We start from the raw sequence: 23,114 nt of genomic DNA on the forward strand, positions 1-23,114 counted from the left end.
CTATTCCAACTTCCACTGTAATGATTTTTTTGGCTGTACTTAAACCAACTATGGTTCCGCCAACATATTCTCCGATAGGGACCTGCTGGCTATTTTTGAACCAATACCTGAAATATCACTTATTTTAATCCCACCTTTCTTCCAAGGAGCTCAGGATGGTGTGCATGATTCTCCCAGCCTTCATTTTATCCTCACAAAAACTCTGCAAGGTAGGCTTATTGTGTTTGACCCCAGGACACACAGTGGCTGAACAGGAATTTGAACCAGAATCTCTCCAGTTCTAGCCTTTTAATGACCACTTCATAGAATTTTCTCTTGCACTAGAAAGTATTTGAAAGCGAGTTTAGCTTGGGAGGAGGGTGGAATCTATGTTCAAGTAAAAGGCTATCCAAATTAGGCCATCTCCCCTCACTCACATTTCTTTTTTGCTTGAAAAATAGCACCCTTGCCTTGATCATATTTTAATTCTACCCTTCCTCCCAGGAGTTCAGAATGTCCTGCAGAGTTCTCCTCAGCTCCATTTCATCCTTCTAGCCACACTGTGAAGTAGGCTGAGCTGAGCTAAAGTAAGAGGTCGAAAGGAACCCAGACGGCTTCATGGCTCAGTGGGGATTTGAACCCAGGCTTCCCCAGTGGTAATCTGACACTCTAACCTCTGCACTAGAGCAGGGGTCGGCAAACTCATTAGTCAAAAGAGCCAAATATCAACAGTACAACGATTGAGATTTCTTTTGAGAGCCAAATTTCTTAAACTTAAACTATATAGGTAGGTACACTGTTTATTAACTTAATAAACTTTAATTAAAGTTTTAAGTCTTAATTAAACTATAGGTACACTGAATAAAACTTGATATCATACTAAATAGTGATCTTATTTATTGATAAAAATTAAATTGTAAGTCCCTGCCATTTCCCCCTCCCTGTCTGGAGTCCTCGTCAGGAGGCCTGGTCTACCGCCATAAAAGCCTATTGGTAGACCTGGCCTCCGGCTGAGTCCCATTGGGAGGCCAGGTCTACCCATTGGCTTGCATGGCAGTAGACCTGGCCTCTGGAGGCCCACAGAAGCCAATTGGTAGACCTGGCCTCTGAAGGGGGACTTTTTCCCCTCCTCGGAGTCCAGGTCTACCGCCAAGAAAGCCAGTGGGTAGACATGGCCTCCCAATGGGACTCAGCTGGAGGCCAGGTCTACCAAAGGAAGCCCGCCCCGCCCAACAGCTGATAGGCTGGTGGGGGGGGCAGGAACCGCCGAGCTGCCTGCCCAGCAATCGCGTGGCTAGAGGGGAGGGGAGGCTGTATCCTCCCAACCATTGAGGGCAAGGGAAAGGGGGACCTGGCCATTCTCCATGGCGGGCGGGGGGAGAGACAGCGCGCCCGCTCGCCTGCACTCTCATGCTCGCTCGCTCTCACAGGCGTGCCGGCTCCGCAGCCCGGCTGCCGGCGCGAGCAGGCGCGAGAGCAGGGGCTCCGAACCAAGTTCGGAGAGCCACATTCAACGGGCCAAAGAGCCGCATGCGGCTCGGGAGCCGCAGTTTGCAGACCCCTGCACTAGAGCAATGATACAGTCATCTTTGTCTCTGCTCCTCCATCTCCAGGGATTGTGGTCATATCCAACTCGCAGGTCTCTTCTCAGAAATCTCCTCCAATTAAATAGTTAACGTTTACAACTTCTTGTGCTTTTATTGTATCCCAAAATATCCTCTTATCTCTAAAGAAGCCAGAGGCTCTTGAGTAGAACATCTTGTTCAGTCAAGGGACACAGGACACCGAGGGAATAGCAGTCTGAACATTACGAAATTCAATAGAGAGAGACTCAAAGAAATTACAGCAGCACCAGGGGATTTAACGCCCCGGCAATGAGACTGAAAGACTGCCCTTGGGTTGAGGAGTTCCCCAGGGGGTTGTTTGTAGATTAAAAGTGTCTTTAAAGTTAGATCTACCCATGAAGCAAAATGAAGAGGTAGGTGTAAGAACAGGTTTCAGATGGCAGGTGAGCAAAACACATTTTAGAGGTGGGGGGGGGAGCTTCCCTGCGAGGAGAGAACTAGAAGGACAGGGAGGTAGATGAAACAGAACCTTCCTTCCTGATGTACCAGTTTTCTACTTGTGGGTTTTTTTGTTTTGTTTTAAAACTGGAGGAGCATTAAAAATAGATCCCTCATTCAGTCTAAAGGAAAAGTCAGTAGTTAATTTCTTAAGGCAGGATCTGGGGCCCATCTGCCAGGAGATTAGTCAGCGTTTTGAAGCATGGAAAGAATACTGCATGTGCCCAGAAGCATGCCTCTTTTTGTTATTAATTCCTGGCTTCTCAGAAGATTCTTTGCATTGGAAAACAGATTCTGGGGCTGAACACTAGTGAGCAAGAGAATGCACTCCAATTCTTCCTATTTTCTCCAAATTATCTCCATTTTACAGTCCCTATCCCTGGTAAACCGCTATCCTTATTTTTTTGTCCTGTTAAAATGATGTTGGTGTACTTTACACGTGTTGTCGTCCTTCAGGGATTAGCTCCTTTGCAGGCTCTTTAGAAGTTAAAACCACAAGAACTACAGCATGAAAAAGGCCATAAAAGAACAAACCAGGACACAAAAACCAAAACATTCATTACATAAAACAATAGCCATAAAACAGCCTTCAGGCTAAAAGCAGAATGTCAGTCTAGGACTAGAGAGACCCAGATTCTAATCCTACTCAGCCACGGACTTTGTCTCAGCCTAACATACTTCACAGGGTTGTTGTAAGGAGAAAATGGTGGCAGGGAGAACCACGTACACCATCCCAAGCACCTTAGAGGAAGGCTGGGATAAAATCCCCACAGATAGATGCATGCATCTATCCTCTAATGTGCCATGAAGTGCACAACCGGCCCTCCCACACACCCCAGCTGCTAAGGCATATTTTGAATTGATGGCAACAGGTTGTAAGGTGATTTTTTTCCCTACTGCACATTAAACCTAAAGCTCAAATACCTTTGTGGCTTTTAAAACAGAGCAGGACAGCCTTTGTCAGAATAAAACTATACAGTAGGTAGACTAGAGCCTTCAGCAGTGAAGGATGGGAGGCTTGTGCAGCAGTTACAGGTTTGGTTTTCATCTGTGAAATGTTGGGGGCTAAGCAGCCATCGCAAAACTGCCAGTCTAAACCCAAGAACTCTGGACTCTGATCTGGAGAACCGGGTTTGATTCCCCACTCCTCTGCATGAGTGGCGGAGGCTAATCTGGTGAACTGGATTGGTTTCCGCACTCCTACACCTGAATCCAGCTGGGTGACCTTGGGCTAGTCACAGCTCTATGTGAACTCTCTCAGCCCCACCTATCTCACAGGGTGTCTGTTGTGGGGAGGGAAAGGAAAGGTGATTGTAAGCTGGCTTGATTCTTCCTTAAATGGTAGAGAAAGTCAGCATATAAAAACAAAACAAAACAAAACAAAACAAAACAAAACAAGGAAGGAAGGAAGGAAGGAAGGAAGGAAGGAAGGAAGAAAGAAAGAAAGAAAGAAAGAAAGAAAGAAAGAAAGAAAGAAAGAAAGAAAGAAAGAAAGAAAGAAAGAAAGAAAGAAAGAAAGAAAGAAAGAAAGAAAGAAAGAAAGAAAGAAAGAGAAGGTACACCTCACTGCATTTCCTAAACCCACCTTCCTGACTATTGGTGCTGTGGTCCCGTGTGGGGAAAGCGGGAGACGAGGTCATGTTGAGGCTGGAGTTCCTTGCCCAGGAGAGGTTCTCGTCCTCAGGCACCCAGTCGCACCATCCTTCATCAAAGGAACAGACACTGACAGAATCTAAATGGGAAGAAAGGGTAGCAGTGCTCTGAAATGAGAGCTTTTCCATCCCAAAAACTCAGCCAGAAACAATGAGGGATGAAAGCTTTAATTGGGCAATGAATCTGCTTAAGTTTTAGTGACAGCTGAATTAAAATTAGCAGACAGCAACTGTATTTATTCAGATCACGCATATATCCCACCTTCCCACTCTCCCCAGGCAGCTTCTAAAGATTTTTTCCCCATAAAACCCACCTAATTTAAAGACAACAAAAGCAGCATCGAATGTCATTTTAAAAACAGAGCACCCGTAAAAAGGACTGAACAGCAGCATCAGAACAGATTCTGATACTTCTGAATAAGTACTAAAATAGAAGCACCTCAGATCTGATTTAAAAGGCCAAGGCCTTCCTTTGAAGGCACAGTCCAGGGCTGAATCCAGATTTGGTGCCTGTGCCACCCCCCCCACCCCCCACTAACCATGCAACTGCTGTCACAGATACTTCCTGCACTTTATCCCCACGTATACACACACTGCTGCCTTCCCCAGATGTCCTTCCCATAAGGGAAATACACACACCAGAGGCCCTGTTCTATAGGTCTTAGGAAATGCCCACTCATGTCGGCTCCCAATGACCTGACAGCAGCCCATCCTGACTTCAAACAGTCATGGGGTAAGCCAGTTGAACTTCCCAGCAGAACTTGTTTCCTAGCACTTGCTGTGAGCTCTCACCACAGTCTTTTTCATCTATGCCATCTCTACAGTCTTCAGTTGCATCGCACAGCCGGTCCAAACCCACACATCCACCTTGCTGGCAGTCAACTTCATACAGGTCACAGGTCTGGGAATCTAAACAGAAGCAGCAAAGGGGGTGATTGATTAGCAGTGGTCTACTGAAACAGGCTTTCGTGGCTCGTGTCCACAAGGGGAAGACCACGTAGTTGCTGCAGTTTGTTCATGCCATGACAACTGGGCGTCCTTACATGTGACTGATTCTCAATGCGGTCCATCTCCTAAGATCTCTGGGGTCTTCAACCAGTGTTTGCCTCCGAATTAAACCAATGCTGAAATGAGTCAGAACAGCCCCCATATAATTAGGGGCTCCTGACTATTTCCTGTCTGCATTAGTGATTGTCCAGAATAAGAGGGGCCAGTTTAAGAGTTTTGAAGGCCCTCTTTTCAACCCAGTTTACATCAGCAGCATCTTATGAGACTCTGGTTCTACAGCATCCATATTCTGAAAGACACTTTGCCACACTTCCCCCATGCACACATACAAATTTCTAGTTGAATGTAACCAGCAACCCCATTCATTATATTGAACATCATCTGCATAGGAACTCGTACTAGAAGTCCCAAGCAATGGTGCAGAGAAAGGGATACATCTCTCTCAACCAGACAGCAAGAAGACAGGGTGGAGGAAAACCACCCCAAGGTGGCTCCTTGGCCATCCCAAGGTTCTCTCCAAATCCAGGCTAGAACTACACTGTGCAGCTGCCATGAAAATGTCCAGTACCCTCCCTGCCTTTCCATGACATCTACAAGTTCCCCACATGCTTATGTTGCACATTTTCACATCGATGGAGACAATCCTCCAGAAGTAGCCAAACATGGTGGACAAGAGCAGGGAAACACCCCATGCTTTGCTATCAAGTCATCCTCAATGTTATGAAGGGTCAGGGAGAATTCAGCATGTGGCTATGTTCAAGCGACCCAGGAAGTTTTGCACAGACGCTCAGCCAAACATACTCTGGGCTTTCCTTTCTCCCACTGAACCCATTCACAGAAGAAAAATGGAGGAAGAAGAGGAAGCCTTACGTGGGGGGCCACAATTTCTGAACTCCACATCATCCAGCGCCACCACCACTGTCCCAAATAAGTCTTGTGTTGAAGAGAAGGTTATCTGCAAAGACACAAGAGAAGTCAGGATGCATCTCTCGTAGCGTGCTTCTGTGTTGCTCATCCACATCACGATGTGCTCCCACAGACCTGATACTCAAATTTCATGTGCATGTTGAAGGTCCCCACTTCAATCCCTGGCATGTCCACTTAAAGAATATCAACTGTTGGGAAAGATTTCTCTTGCCCAAGACCCTGCAGAGCCAACTGCACTGAGCTAGATGGACCCATGCTCCAACTCCATACAAGGCATTTTTCCTTTCCTTCATTCCTTAGAAGCTCCTTGATCCAATGATCTTGAGAAGCGTAATTTTAAATCTAATGTTTGAGGGATAAAAGGACTGAAATAAATCCTGCACAAGGCATTTTTGTGCATTCTCGTGCCGGCAACGGATTCCTGAGGCACACTACGACACTGATAAGGAGCCACTCCAAGCTGCCCTACTGAAAAACAGTATAGGACTGGTCCAGCAATTGCCAGGTACCTGAAACATCCCATGAACCCGGCCAGTGTATGCAACCAGTTCCCTCCAGGAATAGGCACTGCTTGGGGGGCTTCGCCACAGTGTCACGGTGCCATTTACATGTGTCAGCTCCACCGTCAAACTGGGCTGCTGAGTCTCATTGAGTCCTGCATAAACAAAGCAGTCAGAGTCATCTGGACAATTTTCTGCTCATCAACTGGCAGCAGTGCCATTTGGGGATGGCTGTTGCTCCTCCCCCATTAACGTTCTGAATCTCCTCTGACTAGGTTACAAGACCCCTTCTATTTCTGGCCTGCTCTTTTGTTACAAACCATGAAATGGTCTTAAGTATTAAGCAGGCACACACACATGCCTTTGATTTAAAAGGAACGATTTGATTTAAAAGGAAATATTCGATCCGTGTCGGCAACGTTGCTAAAGCTTTTATTATAAGAGAAGAGTAACAAGTGCTTTTAAAAATATATATGGCTTAGTGGCAACTTAACCTTGAAGAACTTGTAGGCTGTGGTTTTAAACCCTATCACTGACATTCTTATTAATTCCCCCCTTTCTGGACTGAAATCTCTTTGACCATATCACTGAACTCAAAAGAGATTACCCCCCCCCCCACCAAGGCTAAAAGCTGAAGTTCTCTTTGCCATTTGGTCTATTCCTTCTCAATAATCTTATCTTGGATCTGTTTCAAATACTCACATCAGCCTTGGAACATGCAAATTCACAACGGAGTAACTGAGTTTGCACAGGGGACCTGTTCACTACTGCTATCCTCTCACAATGAAGGAGGGAAATTCCAGAGGGGTAGCTGTGTTGGTCTACCGTGGCAAAATTAATCAGGAATCTAGTGGAGCCTTAAAGATTAACAAAACATATTCCAGCATAAGCTGTCATGAGTCAGAGTTTTTTTCCCCCCAGGCAAGGATCATGGGGAGCTTATGGCTGTGCCATAGACATACCTTCAACAGGTTAAAAAAATTCCCCCTCAATGCACCTTTGTGGCGAGAAATTTTTTATTTATTATTACTATTAAGAATATAATCGAAGGCTTTCACTGTCAGAGTTCATCAGTTCTTGTAGGTTATCAGGGCTGTGTGACCATGGTCTTGGTATTTTCTTTCCTGACGTTTCGCCAGCAGCTGTGGCAGGCATCTTCAGAGGAGTAACACTGAAGGACAGTGTCTCTCAGTGTCAAAGTGTGTTGGAAGAGTAATATATATATAGTCAGAAGGGGGTTGGCTTTGAGCTGAGTCATTGTTTCAGGACAATGACTCAGCTCAAACCCAACCCCCTTCTGACTATATATATTACTCTTCCAACACACTTTCCTGTCCTTCAGTGTTACTCCTCTGAAGATGCCTGCCACAGCTGCTGGAAAAACGTCAGGAAAGAAAATACCAAGACCACAGTCACACAGCCCGGATAACCTACAAGAACTGATTAAGAACATCATTTACATAGAGCTGCTGTGTATTTAGAACACTTCATATATATTATCTAAGCTGCAATATGGGGATGGCTATACATACCAAAGAGGCTGTCGTAATGATTTCTGAGCTGATGCTTATAAAGATCTTTGACTACTCTAAAGTTCCTCTAAAAGGCTATTATTACTGTTTATTAACAACTCTTATAACCACCTCTACTGTAAATTAGTATTATCATCCCCATATTGCAGACAGAGGCCGAGAGATTGTAGTAGACATGAAATTCAAACCAGGGACGTCCTGATTCTATACTTGTTTTCTGCCTGCCGTGGAGCTATTACCAGTACCAGAGCCTGCCCAAACCATAAAATGAGACCATCCATTACAGGTCAGGACTGGGGTAGAGCAAGCTGCCTGTTGGCTCTGCCTGGTGGGGAAAAGTGCTCAAATGGCTGGCTCCCTCAAACATTGCCTGCTCTACTCACATACCTGGTCCTGACAAGTGATACCAAGCTCGGATCTCACACGTTGCAGCTGCTTCTCTCATTTGTGGGGATATGAGCCTGGCTGTGAGAGAAATCTTCCCTCTCTGCTTCGAAGTGGTCATGTACCAACCTATGGAAATGCCAAGATTCGTAGTTAGAGAATTGATGGTAGACACTGGTCTGCCTTTTCACATCGGCAGTCTCGGATACCAATCAGCCAGTATTTACTCATACCACCAGGAAAACTGGGTCCCAGTGGACAGCTACTTTGCTGCCCTAAAGGATATTAACTTTCCCACCCATCCCCATCCTATTGTATGCAGTGACAGGATGTGTGTTTTTCTTTGTGGCAGAGCACGGGTTTTGCATGGAGAAGATCCCAGGTTCAGTCTTTGGCATCTCCAGTTAAAGGATCTCAGATGACAGATGTTGAATACCTCTCTCTGCTTGAGACCCTGAAGAGCTACTGCCAATCAAAATAGCTAATACAGAACTAGAGGGGCCAGTCATCCTACCCAGGTTGCCCTTTGGTCTAGAACTACCATCACTCATTCACACAGTTTTAACAGAGAACACAAAGTTGTTGCCATCATGCTTCATTCCATTTTTTTCCCCATTGCCCTCCATTTTTTCTTGTCTGATTTGAAGCATTTCTTCTAACATAAATCAGAAATTGCAGCTCTAGGTTGTCTGGTGTGGTCAGTCAAAGTAGTTTTGTGGGTTTCTAGGGCTAAGGCCCTGTTACATTTTCCTCCTTTCCTTCCTCTCCAACTATTAAGGATAATTAACAGTTAATTCATGAATACTGCTGAGCTGCTAAACAGCATTCATTAATTAACTGTTAATTATCCTTAATTTATGAAGGTGGAGGGAACTACTGCTTTTAACTCAGCAAGTGATGCCACTGTTTTTAAATTTTATTTTTCACCATTTTAGCACTATTAAAAAATTAAGATAACGTTTAAAAAATAGTGACCAATGGCTTTTCCTGCAAAGTGAAAAGCAGCACTTAATTTCCTACCCATTCCATAAAAACTCATTTATGAATTTGTTATTTATAATTGATCCACAAATGGCATGGACAGGTGTATAGATAAGTGGGAAAAAATAAGCCTATAAAAGAAAAGAACAAAGAAAGCAATTCATTACCATGTACAATAAAGTAACGAAACGAATATCCTGAAAGAAAAGGGGCCTTTGCTGAACAGATCTATTGATTTATAAATATATATCAAATCATTCAGAAGTGAAATGTCTTAAAATTTTTAAGCCAAGACAGACCATTTATGCAGACCAAAACCATTCCTTAGAAAAAATTTACTGTGCTTCTACTGGACGTGGACAAGGGGTTATGTAGAGGACTGCAGCCTCACCAGCCCACCCACTCACCTACAGAAAGTCTTGCTCAGCCTCTTTTTGTTTTCTGAAATTCCATCATACATTGTCTACTAGGGGCTAGAAACTTGATTTTTTAAAAAAACAACAGCTTATACTATTGCAACACTGAATTTCATACGCTCATGGGGTGATCGCATAAGCACTCATAGCCTTAGTCAATGCGTCCAAGAAAAAGTTACCCATATCAGTGCCCAAAGTATGGTCAAAAGGAGGCTCCATCCCCTGTGTTGAGATGCTGGCCTGCGCTGGGATCCATTGATAAGCTGAGGTGCTCACATCTTTCCAGCCGCAGGTGCTGCCTTCAAAGTCACAAGTGAAAGGGGTTTCCAGAATGGATGAAACCTTATTATAACCTAGAGGGAAATGATGAGGAAGTTAAATCGACAGATAAAGCCCTAATGCCTTCGCCCCCAGTCGTCTCTTCTACTTTCTGTGTCTCCAGGCAACAAAGCATAACCCAAGCAATCCCCTTCCCGGTTGATTGTTAGAATTCGTTTCAGAGATGACCTTCAACTAAAATGGTCCCTCACCTCTGGCGGCTGACTCCTGCTTTTGACAACTCAGGTACAGAAGCCCAATCCACAAGATTCATTGAACGCATATACAACCTGTGTACAGTGTACACTTGATTTGTCTTTATAGGTGTGCTGAAGAATTCTCCACACTTGAAACAGCTGGATCTGTTATTTAAAACCCATCATTATCTCTGTACCAGTCACCAAGTTTTCTTTGTAAAGTGAATGAGCATTGGCTCATTGGAACAGACAGATGCATTCCAGTACAGGCAGGATATATGCGTTTTCACTGTAACATGGCTAGAATGGCCACATACAGGACAACAGCATGGCTGGCAGAGCAAGGGTAGCTTAGGGGGAGGATCTGAGACACAGCTTTGGGTCCATTGCTTAATTTACCACTGTTATGTTTAGCGCTGCAGATGAGCACTATAGATCCTTCTTAAAGGATAAGGCAGATTAATAAAGAAGAAGAAGAGTTGGTTTTTATATGACCACTTTCTCTACCACTTAAGGGAGACTTAAACTGGCTTACAATCGCCTTCCCTTCCCCTCCCCACAACAGACACCCTGTGAGGTAGGTGGGGCTGAGAGAGCTCTAACAGAGCTGTAACTTGCCCAAGGTCACCCAGCTGGCTTCGTGTGTAGGAGTGGGGAAACAAATCCAGTTCACCAGATCAGACTCCACAGCTCCAAACCACCACTCTTAACCACTACACCACGCTGAAGGAAGAAAGTTTCTATTGATGGCCACCAGGTTTGAGAATTAACTCAGTGGACCTTTCATCTTAAATTTTCCTCCTCAAGCACCTAAAAGTTGAAGGGCAGGAAATAAAACAGAAACCTTACCACATTGGTTTTCATCTGAACAGTCCCAGCAATCACAGAAAAAGTCACACACTTGTGCACTGGCCGCCCCACACTGGTTGACCGCCTGGATGAGATGTAGAGGGCCAGCTAGGAAGCAAAACAGGAAGAGTCTAAGGATGCATCATTAGAAATCTGTTGTGGGCAGGGTGGCAGGGAGTTGCAATCCCCATGGTCATAACTTTTCATGTGGACATTCTTACTCAAGGGTTCCAAATTTTCACATCTACCCACAAAAATCTGGTCAGGAACCTCAACAGGTCCATTTTTGGATCTGGGGATGGAATTGATATTATTTATATTGCAATGTCAAAATTCAAAGCACTTCAGATACCTTATCCTCACTACAGTCCTGTAAGATAGGCCACCATATACATAGTGCAGATGGGGGACTGAGGAAGACAGTGGCTTGCCTCCGGCCATTTAGTAAGTTTGCAGCAGATACAAGATTTGAACAAGGAATGTCCCTGCTCACCATTCATGTATTTTGTTCAGGAACCCAAAAAGATATAATGGTTAGCTTATGAGTCACTCAGCTAGCCAGTGGAAGTGGTTTACAAATTAGTGGGGGAGGCTTTGTGATTTTAATCATCTCCATCCTCCACACCACCTCACAAGCCTTGTACTAACAGCACAGACAAGATAAACCATTTTTAAGACAGAGATACTAAATAAAGCGAACAGCTAAATGTTGATAATAAGCTGTCATGTCTTCCTTGCCCACTCAAAAATAAGTAGTTTTGGAAAATCAAAGACAAAATTTCCTTGCATACTACATAAAAATCACACAGCCACAAACCAAACGGCAACCTGAAATCATTCAAGGAGGTGCAGCAAAATAGTGTTAACAGGGGGAAAAATCAAATTTTACTTTGCTGCATTTTAGAATACAAAGGACTGACAGCCCATCGCACAATTCTGACAATCTCCTATAGTTCCTAAAACTACCAGCTTGACCATATCTACATTTAGTCAAAAGTAAATCTCTATTTATAGAGGGGCTTAGCTGTATTAGCAGAAAGTGCCAAAGCAGGACTACAGTTGAACATCAAGAAGACAAACATAATGATGACTAAAGAATTACTCAACTTTAAGGTTGTTAATGAGGACATTGAAATAGTTCAAGTTTCTATTCTTTGGCGCCATCATCAACCAAAAAGGAGACAGCAACCAAGAAATCAGAAGGAGACTAAGACTGGGAAGGGCAGTTGTGAAGGAGCTAGAAAAGATTAAGTGTAAGGATGTGTCACTGGCGACCAAAATCAAGGCCTGAACTCTCCCTAGAAGCTAAAGTGATTAAACTGAGGTTATCGTACTTTGGTCACATTATGAGAAAACAAGAGTCACTGGAAAAGACAACAATGCTAGGAAAGGTTGAAGGCAGCAGGAAAAGAGGAAGACCCAACATGAGATGGATCAAGGCAGTCACGGCCCTTTATGAAACTAAAGTATTTTGAGCATGCAAATAAACCAGGAAGATTTCTAGCATATTGCCTGAGGAGAGAACAACAAAGGAAAACAATAATGGATGTGAATAAAAATGGTCAAGTCAGACAATTTGTAGAATTTTTTTCAAAACTGTATAAAGACTCCACAAAGTCTAGCGAAGGACTGGAGCAATATATTCAAGAAAACCAAATAGCAAGTCTCACAACTGAAGATACAGAGATCTTGAATCAGAGCATATCTATGCAAGAAATTATGCAAGCAATAAAAAAAAAAACTTAATGTAGACAAGCACCTGGACCGGATGGGCTTACCATCAGATATTATAGGTGTTTTGAAGAATAAATAGCTATGAATTTACAAAAGTAATGAATGATATAACTAAAGACAGACAGATTCCAACATCATGGCAGGAAGTGCATATCTCATTGATATACAAAGAGGACAATGATGTAACATCGCTACAGTCATACAGATTATTGAGTCCAGATTATAAAATTTTTGCTGCCATCTTGGCTGAGAGGCTAAAGAAATGTATAGACAAAGTTATTCATCCAGATCAAACTGGATTTATACAAAAAAGACAGATGAAAGACAATGTGCTTTTTATATTAAATGCTCTGTACGTGAGAAAAGAAGAGAAGAAAATGGCTTTTATTTTTTTGGACACTGAAAAAGCATTTGATAATGTCTCCAGGAGGTTTCTACAAAAAGTACTGGAAAATTTGAACTGTGGAGAGAGGTTTCTAAAATGGATAAAGAGTATTCTAAACAGGAAGCAAGAATCCTGATTAATGGGAAACTAACAGACCAGCTACACATAGATAAGGGATCAAGACAAGGTTGTCCCTTGTCACCACTTCTTTTTTATCTAGTATTGAAAATCCTGGCAAATAAAATAAGGAAGGATCAAAGGGTTGAAGGTAGATGGAGAAGAATTTAAAATGAAGAGTTATGCAGATTATGTAGTTTTATCTACTCAAAACCCACAAGTTTCGATGGGTTATTTAATTAACATATTCTGAAAGTTTGGACATCACTCTGGATACAAAATAAACAAAAGACAAAAATATTTTAAAAATACCTATCAAAAAAAAGGAAGTGATGGATGGCATAATAAAACATATGGGAATAAGGATCTCAAGACAGAATTAGATTTTGTTTAAAGACAATTATAAAGCCACATGGGAGAAAATTGAAAAAGATCTAGAGAGGTAGGCAAAACTGAAGATTTAATGGATGGGCAGGATTTCTACAATAAAGATGAATGTTTTGCCCAAACTTAACTATTTATTCCAGATGCTGCCAATATATTTGGAAGAGAACACACTGAACAAATGGTAACAGAGAGTAAATAAATTTGTATGGGATTGCAAGAAATTGAGGATTAGATTTAAAATTCTACAAGATGAGAAAAAGAGAGGTGGTTTGGCATTACCAAATGTTAAACTGTATTACCATGCTGCAGGATTAGTATGGATTTCTGACTGGATCAAAAATCCAGAATCAAGATTAATGAAACTGGAGAAAGCAAACTTTAAAGAAGGCCTGCATTATTATTTAAGGAAGCAAGTAACATCAAAAATTCTCACACAATTTGATTCAGAACAAATAGTTAATGGAAGTTTATTGAAAATATGGGGTAAAAACAAAGAGACTCAAGTCCCTCATCATCCCTATTAATGTCTCCGATTGAAGCATATTATGACAGATCACAAAGAAAGCAAGAAGATTATATTACTTATAAGGACATGATTATTGCACAAGAAGTTATAACTTGGCAAATGTTTAAAGAAGAAAATAAAAACATAAGATGGCTTACATATTGTCAACTTGTTTCTAGACTGAGAAAATACTTTCTCCGGGGCGCCTACAGAAATGACAGAATTTGAATTCATAATTGACAAATACAGCGATCATTTGCTATTAAGGATTTACAAACTCTGACTTAAATATGACACTGAGTTATTAGTTCAAGTTAAACCATGTATGATAAAATGGATGCAGAATTTTGGGGAAGAAATTCCTATTCAATAATGGGAGATGTTATGGACAAAGGTGATCAAGTTCACAGCTTGTCAAGCTCTTAGAGAAAATGGGTATAAAATGTTCTTCCACTGGTATATTACACCTAAAGACATTCAAAAGCAAAATAAGGAGAACAGCGGATATTGCTGGAAATGTAAAGAGACTGAAGGAACCTTCTTTCATATCTGGTGGTCTTATAAGATTGTGAAGAAATAAATTGAAATTCATAGAGAAAGGCAAACAATGTTAAAAATTAAGTTTGCTTTGGATCTTAAGTACACGCTACTTGGGATAACACCAGCAACATTGGAAAAGGCATCTGAGGAATTGTATAGATTTGCAGTTACAGCTGCCAGAATGCTACTTGCCATGAAATGGAAATTGGATGAAGGTCTCAACATAGAAGAATGGAAGAACAAATTGGCAGAATATGCTGACATGGTGAAACTAATTAATTTAGTAAAAGACCTAGAGAAGAATTGAGTGGTAAGCTGCAGTACTGCAGTTCAAGCTCTGCTCATGACCTGAGTTCGATCCCAACGGAAGTTGGTTTCAGGTAGCTGGCTCAAGGTTGATTCAGCCTTCCATCCTTCCAAGGTCGGTGAAATGAGTACACAGCTTGCTGGGGGAAAAGGGAAGATGACTGGTGAAGGCACTGGCAAACCACCCCATAAACTAAGTCTGCCTAGTAAACGTCGGGATGTGACGTCACCCCATGGGTCAGGAACGACCCGGTGCTTGCACAGGGGACCTATACCTTTTACCTTTATTATGCTTATGTGAAAACAGTGTAAGTTATGAGTTCAAAATGGATAATATTAAAACTGTGTTTTTAAAGGTATTTTTGTTTAGTATAACAAATATATAGAAATAGAGAACAAATGTATCACATTTTAGAAAATTGGCATAAAAGACATATTCCCGCCCAGTGTATATACTTTTTCTTCTATATAATTGAGCAATAGATGCAATATTTTTATGCATTATTGTAATCCCTATTCCCCCCTTTTTATTTCATGTTAACTCCTTTATTCTTTTGGGAATTTATTTTTTTTAAGAAAGGAAGCCGCAGACCTCAGTCTACAATACCTGATCAAGGCTGTTAATGATAGGACATTTTGGAGGATATTAATTCATAGGGTCGCCATGAGTTAGAAACGACTTGATGGGACTTAACATACACACATAACAAGAAGTGGACATCTTGCAGCACGTTGAAGACTAACAGATTCATTGTGCAATTAGCTTTGGTGGACAAGAACCCACCAAACGTCACAAAGTCACATATATCTGTGACCTGAATACTTCATATGTATGAAGTATTATCCTCAGATCACAGATATATGGGCACAGATAGAAAATCTCTCTGCCAACTGAGAATAATACTTCATGCCGCCCCAAGTTGTGGGCTCGGCTCACAAAAGCTTATGCCACAATCTAATCAGTAGGTCTTCAAGGTGCCATCAAGACTCTGTTCCAAGAGACTTGGGCTAGGTTCACACATGCAAGAGAAAGAGGTGGTATGATGCACAACTCCAGACTGCGAGAGGAAGACCATAGAGGATAGCATCTGGGAAGGCTCCCCTGTAAAAACAGGAAACCAACACAGGAAGAGAAGGGGCAGAATTGTTCCCATCGCTCTGCACTGAGTGTTTCTGTTTCTGCCTTTCCTATGTGGAAAAAGAAGGTAGCATGTTAAAGGCTCAGGCTGGAATTCTGTGCAAGCTTACGTAGAAGTGCAAGCTTACCTAGGACACCATGCTGTCTCTTCTGAAGGAAACGTACCTGAAAGTTTTATCAAGAACGTCAGGCACAGGAGCGACCAAGACCCTTGCATCCTCAGCAGCAGTCTAGAGCAGAGAGGCCAACAGAGCTGTCAGGAGAATTGCTCTCGGGGACACAGGGCAGCTTCCTAATGACGTTCTGCCTTGGACTTCAACCCCATTTATCACCTGTGCAGTCCTAAGCAGTTCCCTTCTTGATACAAGCAGGGTTTTTCAGGACAGCATCAAACACCCTGGTATGCCAGTCATGGGGTAAAGCAACACAAGAGCAAGCACCAGTGAGATGCCAGCAATTGTGTAGGCGACAGATATGCTCTGGCAGGAGATGAGCACGCATTAGAGTTCCAAACACAATGTTGCCACAGAAATGGGCCACCTCTAGATGGCTCAAGCAAGCCAGCCAAGCCAAGTGATAAATGCATAGTATTGCTACTACATGTTGCATCAACAGGACCTTTGGGATGATGATGATGAAGCTGATGGTAGAAGAATGGGACTCCTTTACAGTAATTAATACAGTACTAGAACAGCCCGGCTGGATCAGACCCAAAGGTCCTTCTGATCTGACATCTTGGTTCCCAAAAGGGCCAGACAAATGCCTACAGGAAGCTAGCAAGCTGGGCATGAGAAAAGCAGCCCTCGTGTTGTCTGCCTTCGACATCTTGATATTGAGTGATATACAAAGGCTCCGTTTCGCTATCATGGTGAGTAGCCCTTAATAGATGCCTCATCCATGAGTGTGCATTTTCCTTTGAAAAAAGCTGTCTAACCAGGTGCCATCATAACTTGTAGCGATGAGTTCCACAAGTAACTATATTGTGCAAAGTTGTTCTAACCCTGCAGCTAAGAGCTTTTTTGTGAAAGCTCTCCTGGCTGCGTCCATCCTTCCAAAGCATGCCTCAGCCACATGGTTTCTCTGTGTGTGGTATTCCTGAAAGTCTTTCATAGACTTAACAGCCAATCTCCATGGGGTCTATTATATTTTTGCCTCTCCTCTCGGGATTATGATTCTCTCATTAACATTTTTATCCTGCCCTTTCTCCAAGGAGCTCAGGGCAGAATATATCGTTCTCCCCTCGCCATTTTATCCTCACAACCACCCTGCAAGGTAAGCTAGGCTGACAGTGACTAATCCAAGGTCACCCAGTGAACTTTGTGGCAGAGCAAGGATCTGAACCCAGCTCTCACTGATCCTAAATTGATATAGCACTACATTAGCTCTCTGAATATGAAATTATTTCCCTTGAAAAAGGTGGCCCATCTTGGGTTAGTGAGGAAACTGACAGCAGTGGTTCTTCTCCCCTTCACCACACACTCTTAAAAATTTAAATGCATTGAATGTATTTACATTATTTTAAAATGCTAGCTATATACTTTAGGGCTGGCTAGGGCCAGTATGTTTTCCCCTCTTCCTACCTGACATGTCAAATTGGATCAGAAAAAATCTGTAGGTCACAGTGCTGTTTTAACTGGTCCTCCTGCTTAGCGTTAGCCTCAAAACGTTTTTGTGTTTGCAGCTGCACCTTGATTTAGACACAACCGGATAGTTAGAAGTCAGAGCTGAACAGATTGCAAAAATATTTAATTGGCTGGAAACACAGCCAAACCCTGTGAGCCAGCTGGGACAGCACTGAGCGCAAGTCCAAGAAATCCATCTCCTTCTTCCCAGGAAGTGGCCTTGGACCCTCAGCTCAAATTGGGGCAATCAAGCCATAAAACTTGAGCTAGGTCCTGCCATTGCAAAAGGCGGCAACCATCGGGGTCAACACCCACTTATCCTTACTGGAAAACATGCAGCAAATAGCCTGGAGGGCGGAACTCCCCCCACCCCGACCCCCTGCGGAATTCTTTCAGTGGAATGGAAATATACCTTGGTTGCTTGTTGTGCCCAAGTGCACAGCCAGAACAGGCCAGTTTGTCTGGAGAGAGTTATAAGCTCCTGGCTGCCAGCATGCTCACACCAGGGCCACCATCTTTTCCTTCCCTTCACTTCCCTGGGGTGTTGGCATCCCCGCATGCCTTAGTTCATCCCACAAATGTATATTAGTTGGGGGGGGTGAAGAGACCAACCCATTCTAACACTACACACACACACCCCTTAGGAACCTGGGCAACATGCAGCTTGGAGTGGCATTTTCCCATTAATTAGGTAGGATACTCAGCAGAGATGTCTTCACAGCCCCCTCCCCATTTACTGTACCAAGCACACTCTGGAAATACTTAAATTTTCACAACTCAACGTTGCTGCAAAAATCCAAGTGCAATCAGACGAGAAAAAGCTCAACCGAGTGCATGCCCTGGCTCGTTGTCTTTGCCAGCTTTCCCTTTTTTCTCCCACTCCCGTTTCTTTCACCAGCCCTCTTGGTTTCCCATCTCCATGACTCCCACTAAAAGCTTCCTACCTGAAGCAGAGGCTCTGCCCCGTGTTGCTCATGTTGCCCCATTCCCTCCTCCAGGCATCACCCACAGACTTTTAAACCCGTCTCTGCATCCGTAAGGGATACAAGCTTGACTTGCTGAGAAAACAGCTTCCAGCTGGTAGTGGAGATGGAGGTACACAGTCTGTGCTTGCAGACTCAAGCAAACAAAGCAAAAGAAGCCGCCAGTGAGCACACAAGGATTCTCAGGTAGAATCCTCATTCAGAAAAGACACCATTTGCGATAATGATTTTTAACATTCCCATGGGTTGGTATCAGGAGATAGCAGTTGTTTGAATTTACTCGTGTACTCTTGTATCCCTCCAGTTTCAGATCCTAATAGTTTTGTTCTCAACTGTTTTGGTTTAGAACTGGAAGTAAATGCCCAGATCACTTTCTCTGCAGCCTGGACAGCCATTGCTCTTCTGCCATCACTCAGAGACCAGCCTTTTGCATGGTTTGCAACCACCTGACGTTCCCAGACCCCTCCCTGTCTTGTTTCTCCAATGTAGAGCAGACGCCTTCTCAAAGATAAACAAGTCGCTGGCATGTTAGGTGCAGGGCCTTGAGTGGTGTGGAGACTACAGTATCACAGTCATGCCTGGAATAATTTATTTCTCTCTGTTCATACATAGGCTTGGTGTAAGCAGCCAGAGACTGCCACAGCACTAGCAACGCATTCACATGAAAACCAACCCATTTCTCTTGGCAATTTGTATATACAACACCATCGAGGAAGGGAGCAGGCAAGGCATTGTCGAGGCCCCTCTGGAGTGGTATCTGTTGCTGTCAGTAGCCTTCATCTGCCCATGTGACCTCATAGTCTGGGTATCTGACTTTCAACTTCTCTGTGGAAATGGAGTGCTCGGCTCTGCCAAAGCCCTGAAACATTTAATTACTATTGTTAGCCAGACAAGCAATGCTTTCAATAAAACTTTCAATATAATAGTCTTAACTCGAGGACATTCACATATCTTTGGTAACTCTACCCACAACACTGAAACGTGGTTAAACTGCCAGTGCTATTGAAATCCCAGTAGATTTTGCTGTAATGGGATCTCTATAGCTCTTCTTTGCATTTCAGAGTACAGCATATTACATATCTTGCACGCAGAAGATACCAGTGTCAATGTCCCGTTACAGGATCCCAGGTAGCTGATGTCAGGACAGACCTTTCCCCATCCAAGGCCCTGGAGAGCTTCTGCTAATCATAGAATCATAAAGTTGGAAGGGGCCATGTAGGTCATCTAGTCCAACCCCCTGCTCAACACAGGATCAGCCTAAAGAATCCTTGACAAGTGTTCATCCAACCACTGCTTGAAGACTGCTAGTGAGTCAGAATAGACCTTGCTGATCCAGGTGGACCAACTGAATGACTCCGTGTAAGACATATTCATTGTGCTCAAGACAAAACAAGGAGAACCAATGCAATTTCTGCATTCTGACTTTGTTTCTCTTCAATTACCCTTCCGTGAAGAAAAAAACATTATGGCTGCATTGGCCCCAGACAAATCAGTGGGCCTGTTGGGTTCCACAGGGTTCAATCTTATCCCTCACACTATATAATATCTATGTGAATCCAATGGCAATGGGAGAGGTCATCTGGAGTTTGGGGCTGCAGTGTCACCAATATGTGGATGATACCCAGCTCTACCTTTCTTTCTCACCTAATTGCAAGGATGCTATTGATATTGAACCAGTTGGATTGCAAGGATGCTATTGAACCAGTGCTTGGAGTCAGTAACAGGCTGGATGAGGGTGAACAAGCTGAAATCCTGACAAGACAGGGATTCTCTGGGTAAGTAGAAGGGCAGACCAGGGACTTCAGATCTCTCCTGTCTTGGATGGGGTTATACTCCCCTTGAAAAGGTTCACAGCTTTGGAGTGCTACTCTACACAGAAGTCACCTTAGAAAACCAAGTGACTGCAGAGGTTTGGAGTACTTTCGCTCAGCGGCTGGCACGTCAGCGGCATATGTTCCTGGTTCAGTCAGATCTATCAACAGTTAGTTACATCTAGACTGGACTACTGCAATGCACTTCCCTTTAAGAGTGTTAGGAAGCTGCAGCTAGTACAGAACACTGCAGCTGGCCAGGACCAGCTATCGGGAGCATGCGACCCCAATATTAAAGCAATTATACTGGCTACCATTTCACTCCTGAGCCCAATTCAAGGTGTTGGTTTTGACATTTAAAGCTCTACATGACTTGGGACCAGGGTAGCTGAAGGTCCATTTTCTCCCATATGTTCCTGCAGGAATTAAGATCACAGTGAGAGGTCCTCCCGTCTCATAAATCAAAGAAGCTCATTTGGGGGTCACACAAAAAAGGGCCTTTTCAGTGGCAGCCCCATGATTATGAAGCAACCTCCCCAGGGAGATGTGCCCAGCCCCCTCACTTTTGCTGTGTAGAAGACAACTGAGGATTAAGTTATCAGCAGTCCTAAATTGTGATTTTCAATATTGTTCCTTATGCATTTTATCTGTATTGTAAGTTGCCTTCAGCTCTGTAAAGAAGAAAGGCGGCTCATGCATTTTATATAAATCTGCCTTAACACAGCTCATGACTTCTTTGGATCCCAAAGCTGCAAATTCCTTGAGTAAGTCTCTCTCCCTATATCAGCCAACTCAGGTGATTCCAAGCTGCTTCATAAGTTCTCATTGCAAGGGAGTAAAACAGAAAGCAATAGCAAGGCCTCCATTATGATGGCTGCAAGACTTTACAACAACCTACCTTTAGTTCCAAGGAAAAACCTTGCTGTTTTATTATGTTTAGGCAACCACTGTAAATGTTCAAAAAGTGGCCTCTAAGTATTTTAAATAAATTTTACCCAATAAGTAGAGTCCACTCCATTAATCTTAGCCCCTCTTCCAAGCTTTCAGTACATGCAAAATTCATGTGAGTGCACTGGAGCATCTCTTAAGGCCCTCCCTTTTTCCTCCGGGTCCTTCCTTACCACTGAGTAGCCATAAACATGGATCTTCTTGGCACCACTTTGGTGGGATATCCTGCCACCGCCCAAGCATTCACAGTGGAAGCCCTGCTTCTCCAGCTCCTCTGCTACTTCATCATAAATATCAGCTAAGGAAGCAGAAAGAGAACAAGCTGAGGACCCCAGCTAGTAGCCACAGTTTAACACCCAGCCCCCATCTAATTCCCAAGTTGAACAAGGAAGAAAAAGTAAATTTGTCTCCAGAAATGCCAGTCAAGGCCTACTGAACACTTCACCAATTGAGCATCTATAGGTCTACCTCACACAGTTAAACTGTGGAACTCCCTGCCCCAGGATGTGGTGATGGCTGCCAACCTGAGTGGGCACGTTTGTGGAGGAGAGGGCAATCCATGGTTACTGGTAAAAATTGAAACTAGCCATGATGCACACCTATCCTTTCCAGGATCAGAGGAGCATGCCTATTATATGAGGTGCTTTGGAACACAGGCAGGACAATGCTGCTGCAGTCCTCTTGTTTGGGGGCTTCCTAGAGGCACCTGGTTGGCCACTGTGTGAACAGACTGCTGGACTTCATGGACCTTGGTCTGATCCAGCAGGGCTTTTCTTATGTTCTTATGCACCCAGCTTAACCATCCTGGGCTCCTCCCCACTTAGCCCCTCCCACCTGTTAGAAAGCCCCTCCCTAACCATCCCCCACACCTCCCCACTAGGCTCCCATCTAAACTGTACCCCCCTCCCTCCACATTAGCTTTGCTTCTCTTCTCCCTTAGCCAAGGCATATAGAACCTCACACTTCACAGGGCGGAAGTCCCGCCCCCACCTTTCAACATCCCGTTTCAGATCAGAGATGGCCCCTCCCATTCTATAGGGCACGCCCCTTTCCCACAGACTCTCGCCCCCCCCCCTTCGGCGGGCTGTGCTCACCGTGATACTCTGCCCAGGCGTAGCCGCGCACGACCTCTTTGCCTGGCCCCGCCCCCTCCGGGGTGACACGAATCAGCACGTACTTGAAGACGCCCTCGGAATCGATGTCCACATCGGGGACGCGGCCGAGGCCACCCTCGGCCATCGCCCCGCAGCCGGTTTAAGGACTGGGTGGAAACGAAAGCGAGCGGCGCGCGCCGGATTAAGGGCAGCCCAGGCGACCACTCACAATCGTCGAGAGAGGCTCCGAGCTGCAGCGCCGGCCAATCAGAACAAGAGGCCGGGCTCACGAGCCAATAGAGATCCAGGACACGGGCGCTCCGAAAACAAGCGAAGGAAACGGAAATGGCCGTCATGGAAGCCCCCGTCTCTGCCAAGAGGGGCTAATAGTCCAATCAGAATGAGCACGAGCCTCCGAACGGTTGAGCCAATCAGAACGGCTCTAGCTTTTAAGGGGGCGGGGGTTGCTCCCTTTTGCTCACAAAACTGGGTTGCTGCGGAGTGGAATTAGGGGCTGGTTTATGTAATTGAATTATCGGGGGAGGGGTATTTTTATATGGAATGATTATTTACGGTTTATTTTAATGCAATGTATGTGTGTGTATATATATATATATATATACACGTTTTTATTCATATATATATATATATATATATATATGTATGTATATGTATATGTGTGTGTGTGTGTGTGTGTGTATGTATATGTATATATATATATGGGCAAGAGTCCAGTAG

General features: G+C 43.8%; 2 protein-coding genes across 2 annotated transcripts in view; both read right to left on the minus strand.

Annotated features, from left to right (window-relative positions):
- Nucleotides 1-18,516, minus strand: part of MAMDC4 (MAM domain containing 4) — a 45,420-nt gene extending 26,904 nt beyond the window's left edge. The window contains exons 1-9 of the mRNA XM_056860120.1: nucleotides 18,485-18,516; nucleotides 16,084-16,148; nucleotides 10,807-10,914; nucleotides 9,622-9,795; nucleotides 8,049-8,174; nucleotides 6,139-6,284; nucleotides 5,573-5,657; nucleotides 4,487-4,603; nucleotides 3,628-3,774 (exon numbers count right to left, since the gene is read on the minus strand). Coding sequence (XP_056716098.1) covers nucleotides 3,628-3,774; nucleotides 4,487-4,603; nucleotides 5,573-5,657; nucleotides 6,139-6,284; nucleotides 8,049-8,174; nucleotides 9,622-9,795; nucleotides 10,807-10,914; nucleotides 16,084-16,148; nucleotides 18,485-18,516 — 1,000 coding nt within the window. The remainder of the gene's footprint in view (nucleotides 1-3,627; nucleotides 3,775-4,486; nucleotides 4,604-5,572; nucleotides 5,658-6,138; nucleotides 6,285-8,048; nucleotides 8,175-9,621; nucleotides 9,796-10,806; nucleotides 10,915-16,083; nucleotides 16,149-18,484) is intronic.
- Nucleotides 18,517-19,260: 744 nt separating this feature from the next.
- On the minus strand, nucleotides 19,261-22,521 carry PHPT1 (phosphohistidine phosphatase 1). The gene is made up of 3 exons (XM_056860760.1): nucleotides 22,377-22,521; nucleotides 21,456-21,580; nucleotides 19,261-19,382 (listed from the first exon to the last, which is right to left on the minus strand). Exons 1-3 carry the CDS (start codon nucleotides 22,519-22,521, stop codon nucleotides 19,290-19,292), a joined length of 363 nt encoding a protein of 120 aa, XP_056716738.1. The 3' UTR covers nucleotides 19,261-19,289.
- Between the last annotated feature and the right edge of the window lie 593 nt (nucleotides 22,522-23,114).

This window comes from Euleptes europaea, chromosome 14, assembly GCF_029931775.1.
Source record: "Euleptes europaea isolate rEulEur1 chromosome 14, rEulEur1.hap1, whole genome shotgun sequence".
NCBI classification, from domain to species: Eukaryota; Metazoa; Chordata; class Lepidosauria; order Squamata; family Sphaerodactylidae; genus Euleptes; species Euleptes europaea.

Excerpts from the sequence above, each read along its gene's own strand:
- PHPT1 (XM_056860760.1), bottom strand. The coding sequence starts at position 22,521 with ATGGCCGAGGGTGGCCTCGGCCGCGTCCCCGATGTGGACATCGATTCC. Across the intron at positions 21,581-22,376 it reads CGCCTGGGCAGAGTATCACG|CTGATATTTATGATGAAGTA; the intron begins GTGAGCACAGCC and ends CTGCTTCCTTAG. Across the intron at positions 19,383-21,455 it reads ATGTTTATGGCTACTCAGTG|GGCTTTGGCAGAGCCGAGCA; the intron begins GTAAGGAAGGAC and ends TAAATGTTTCAG.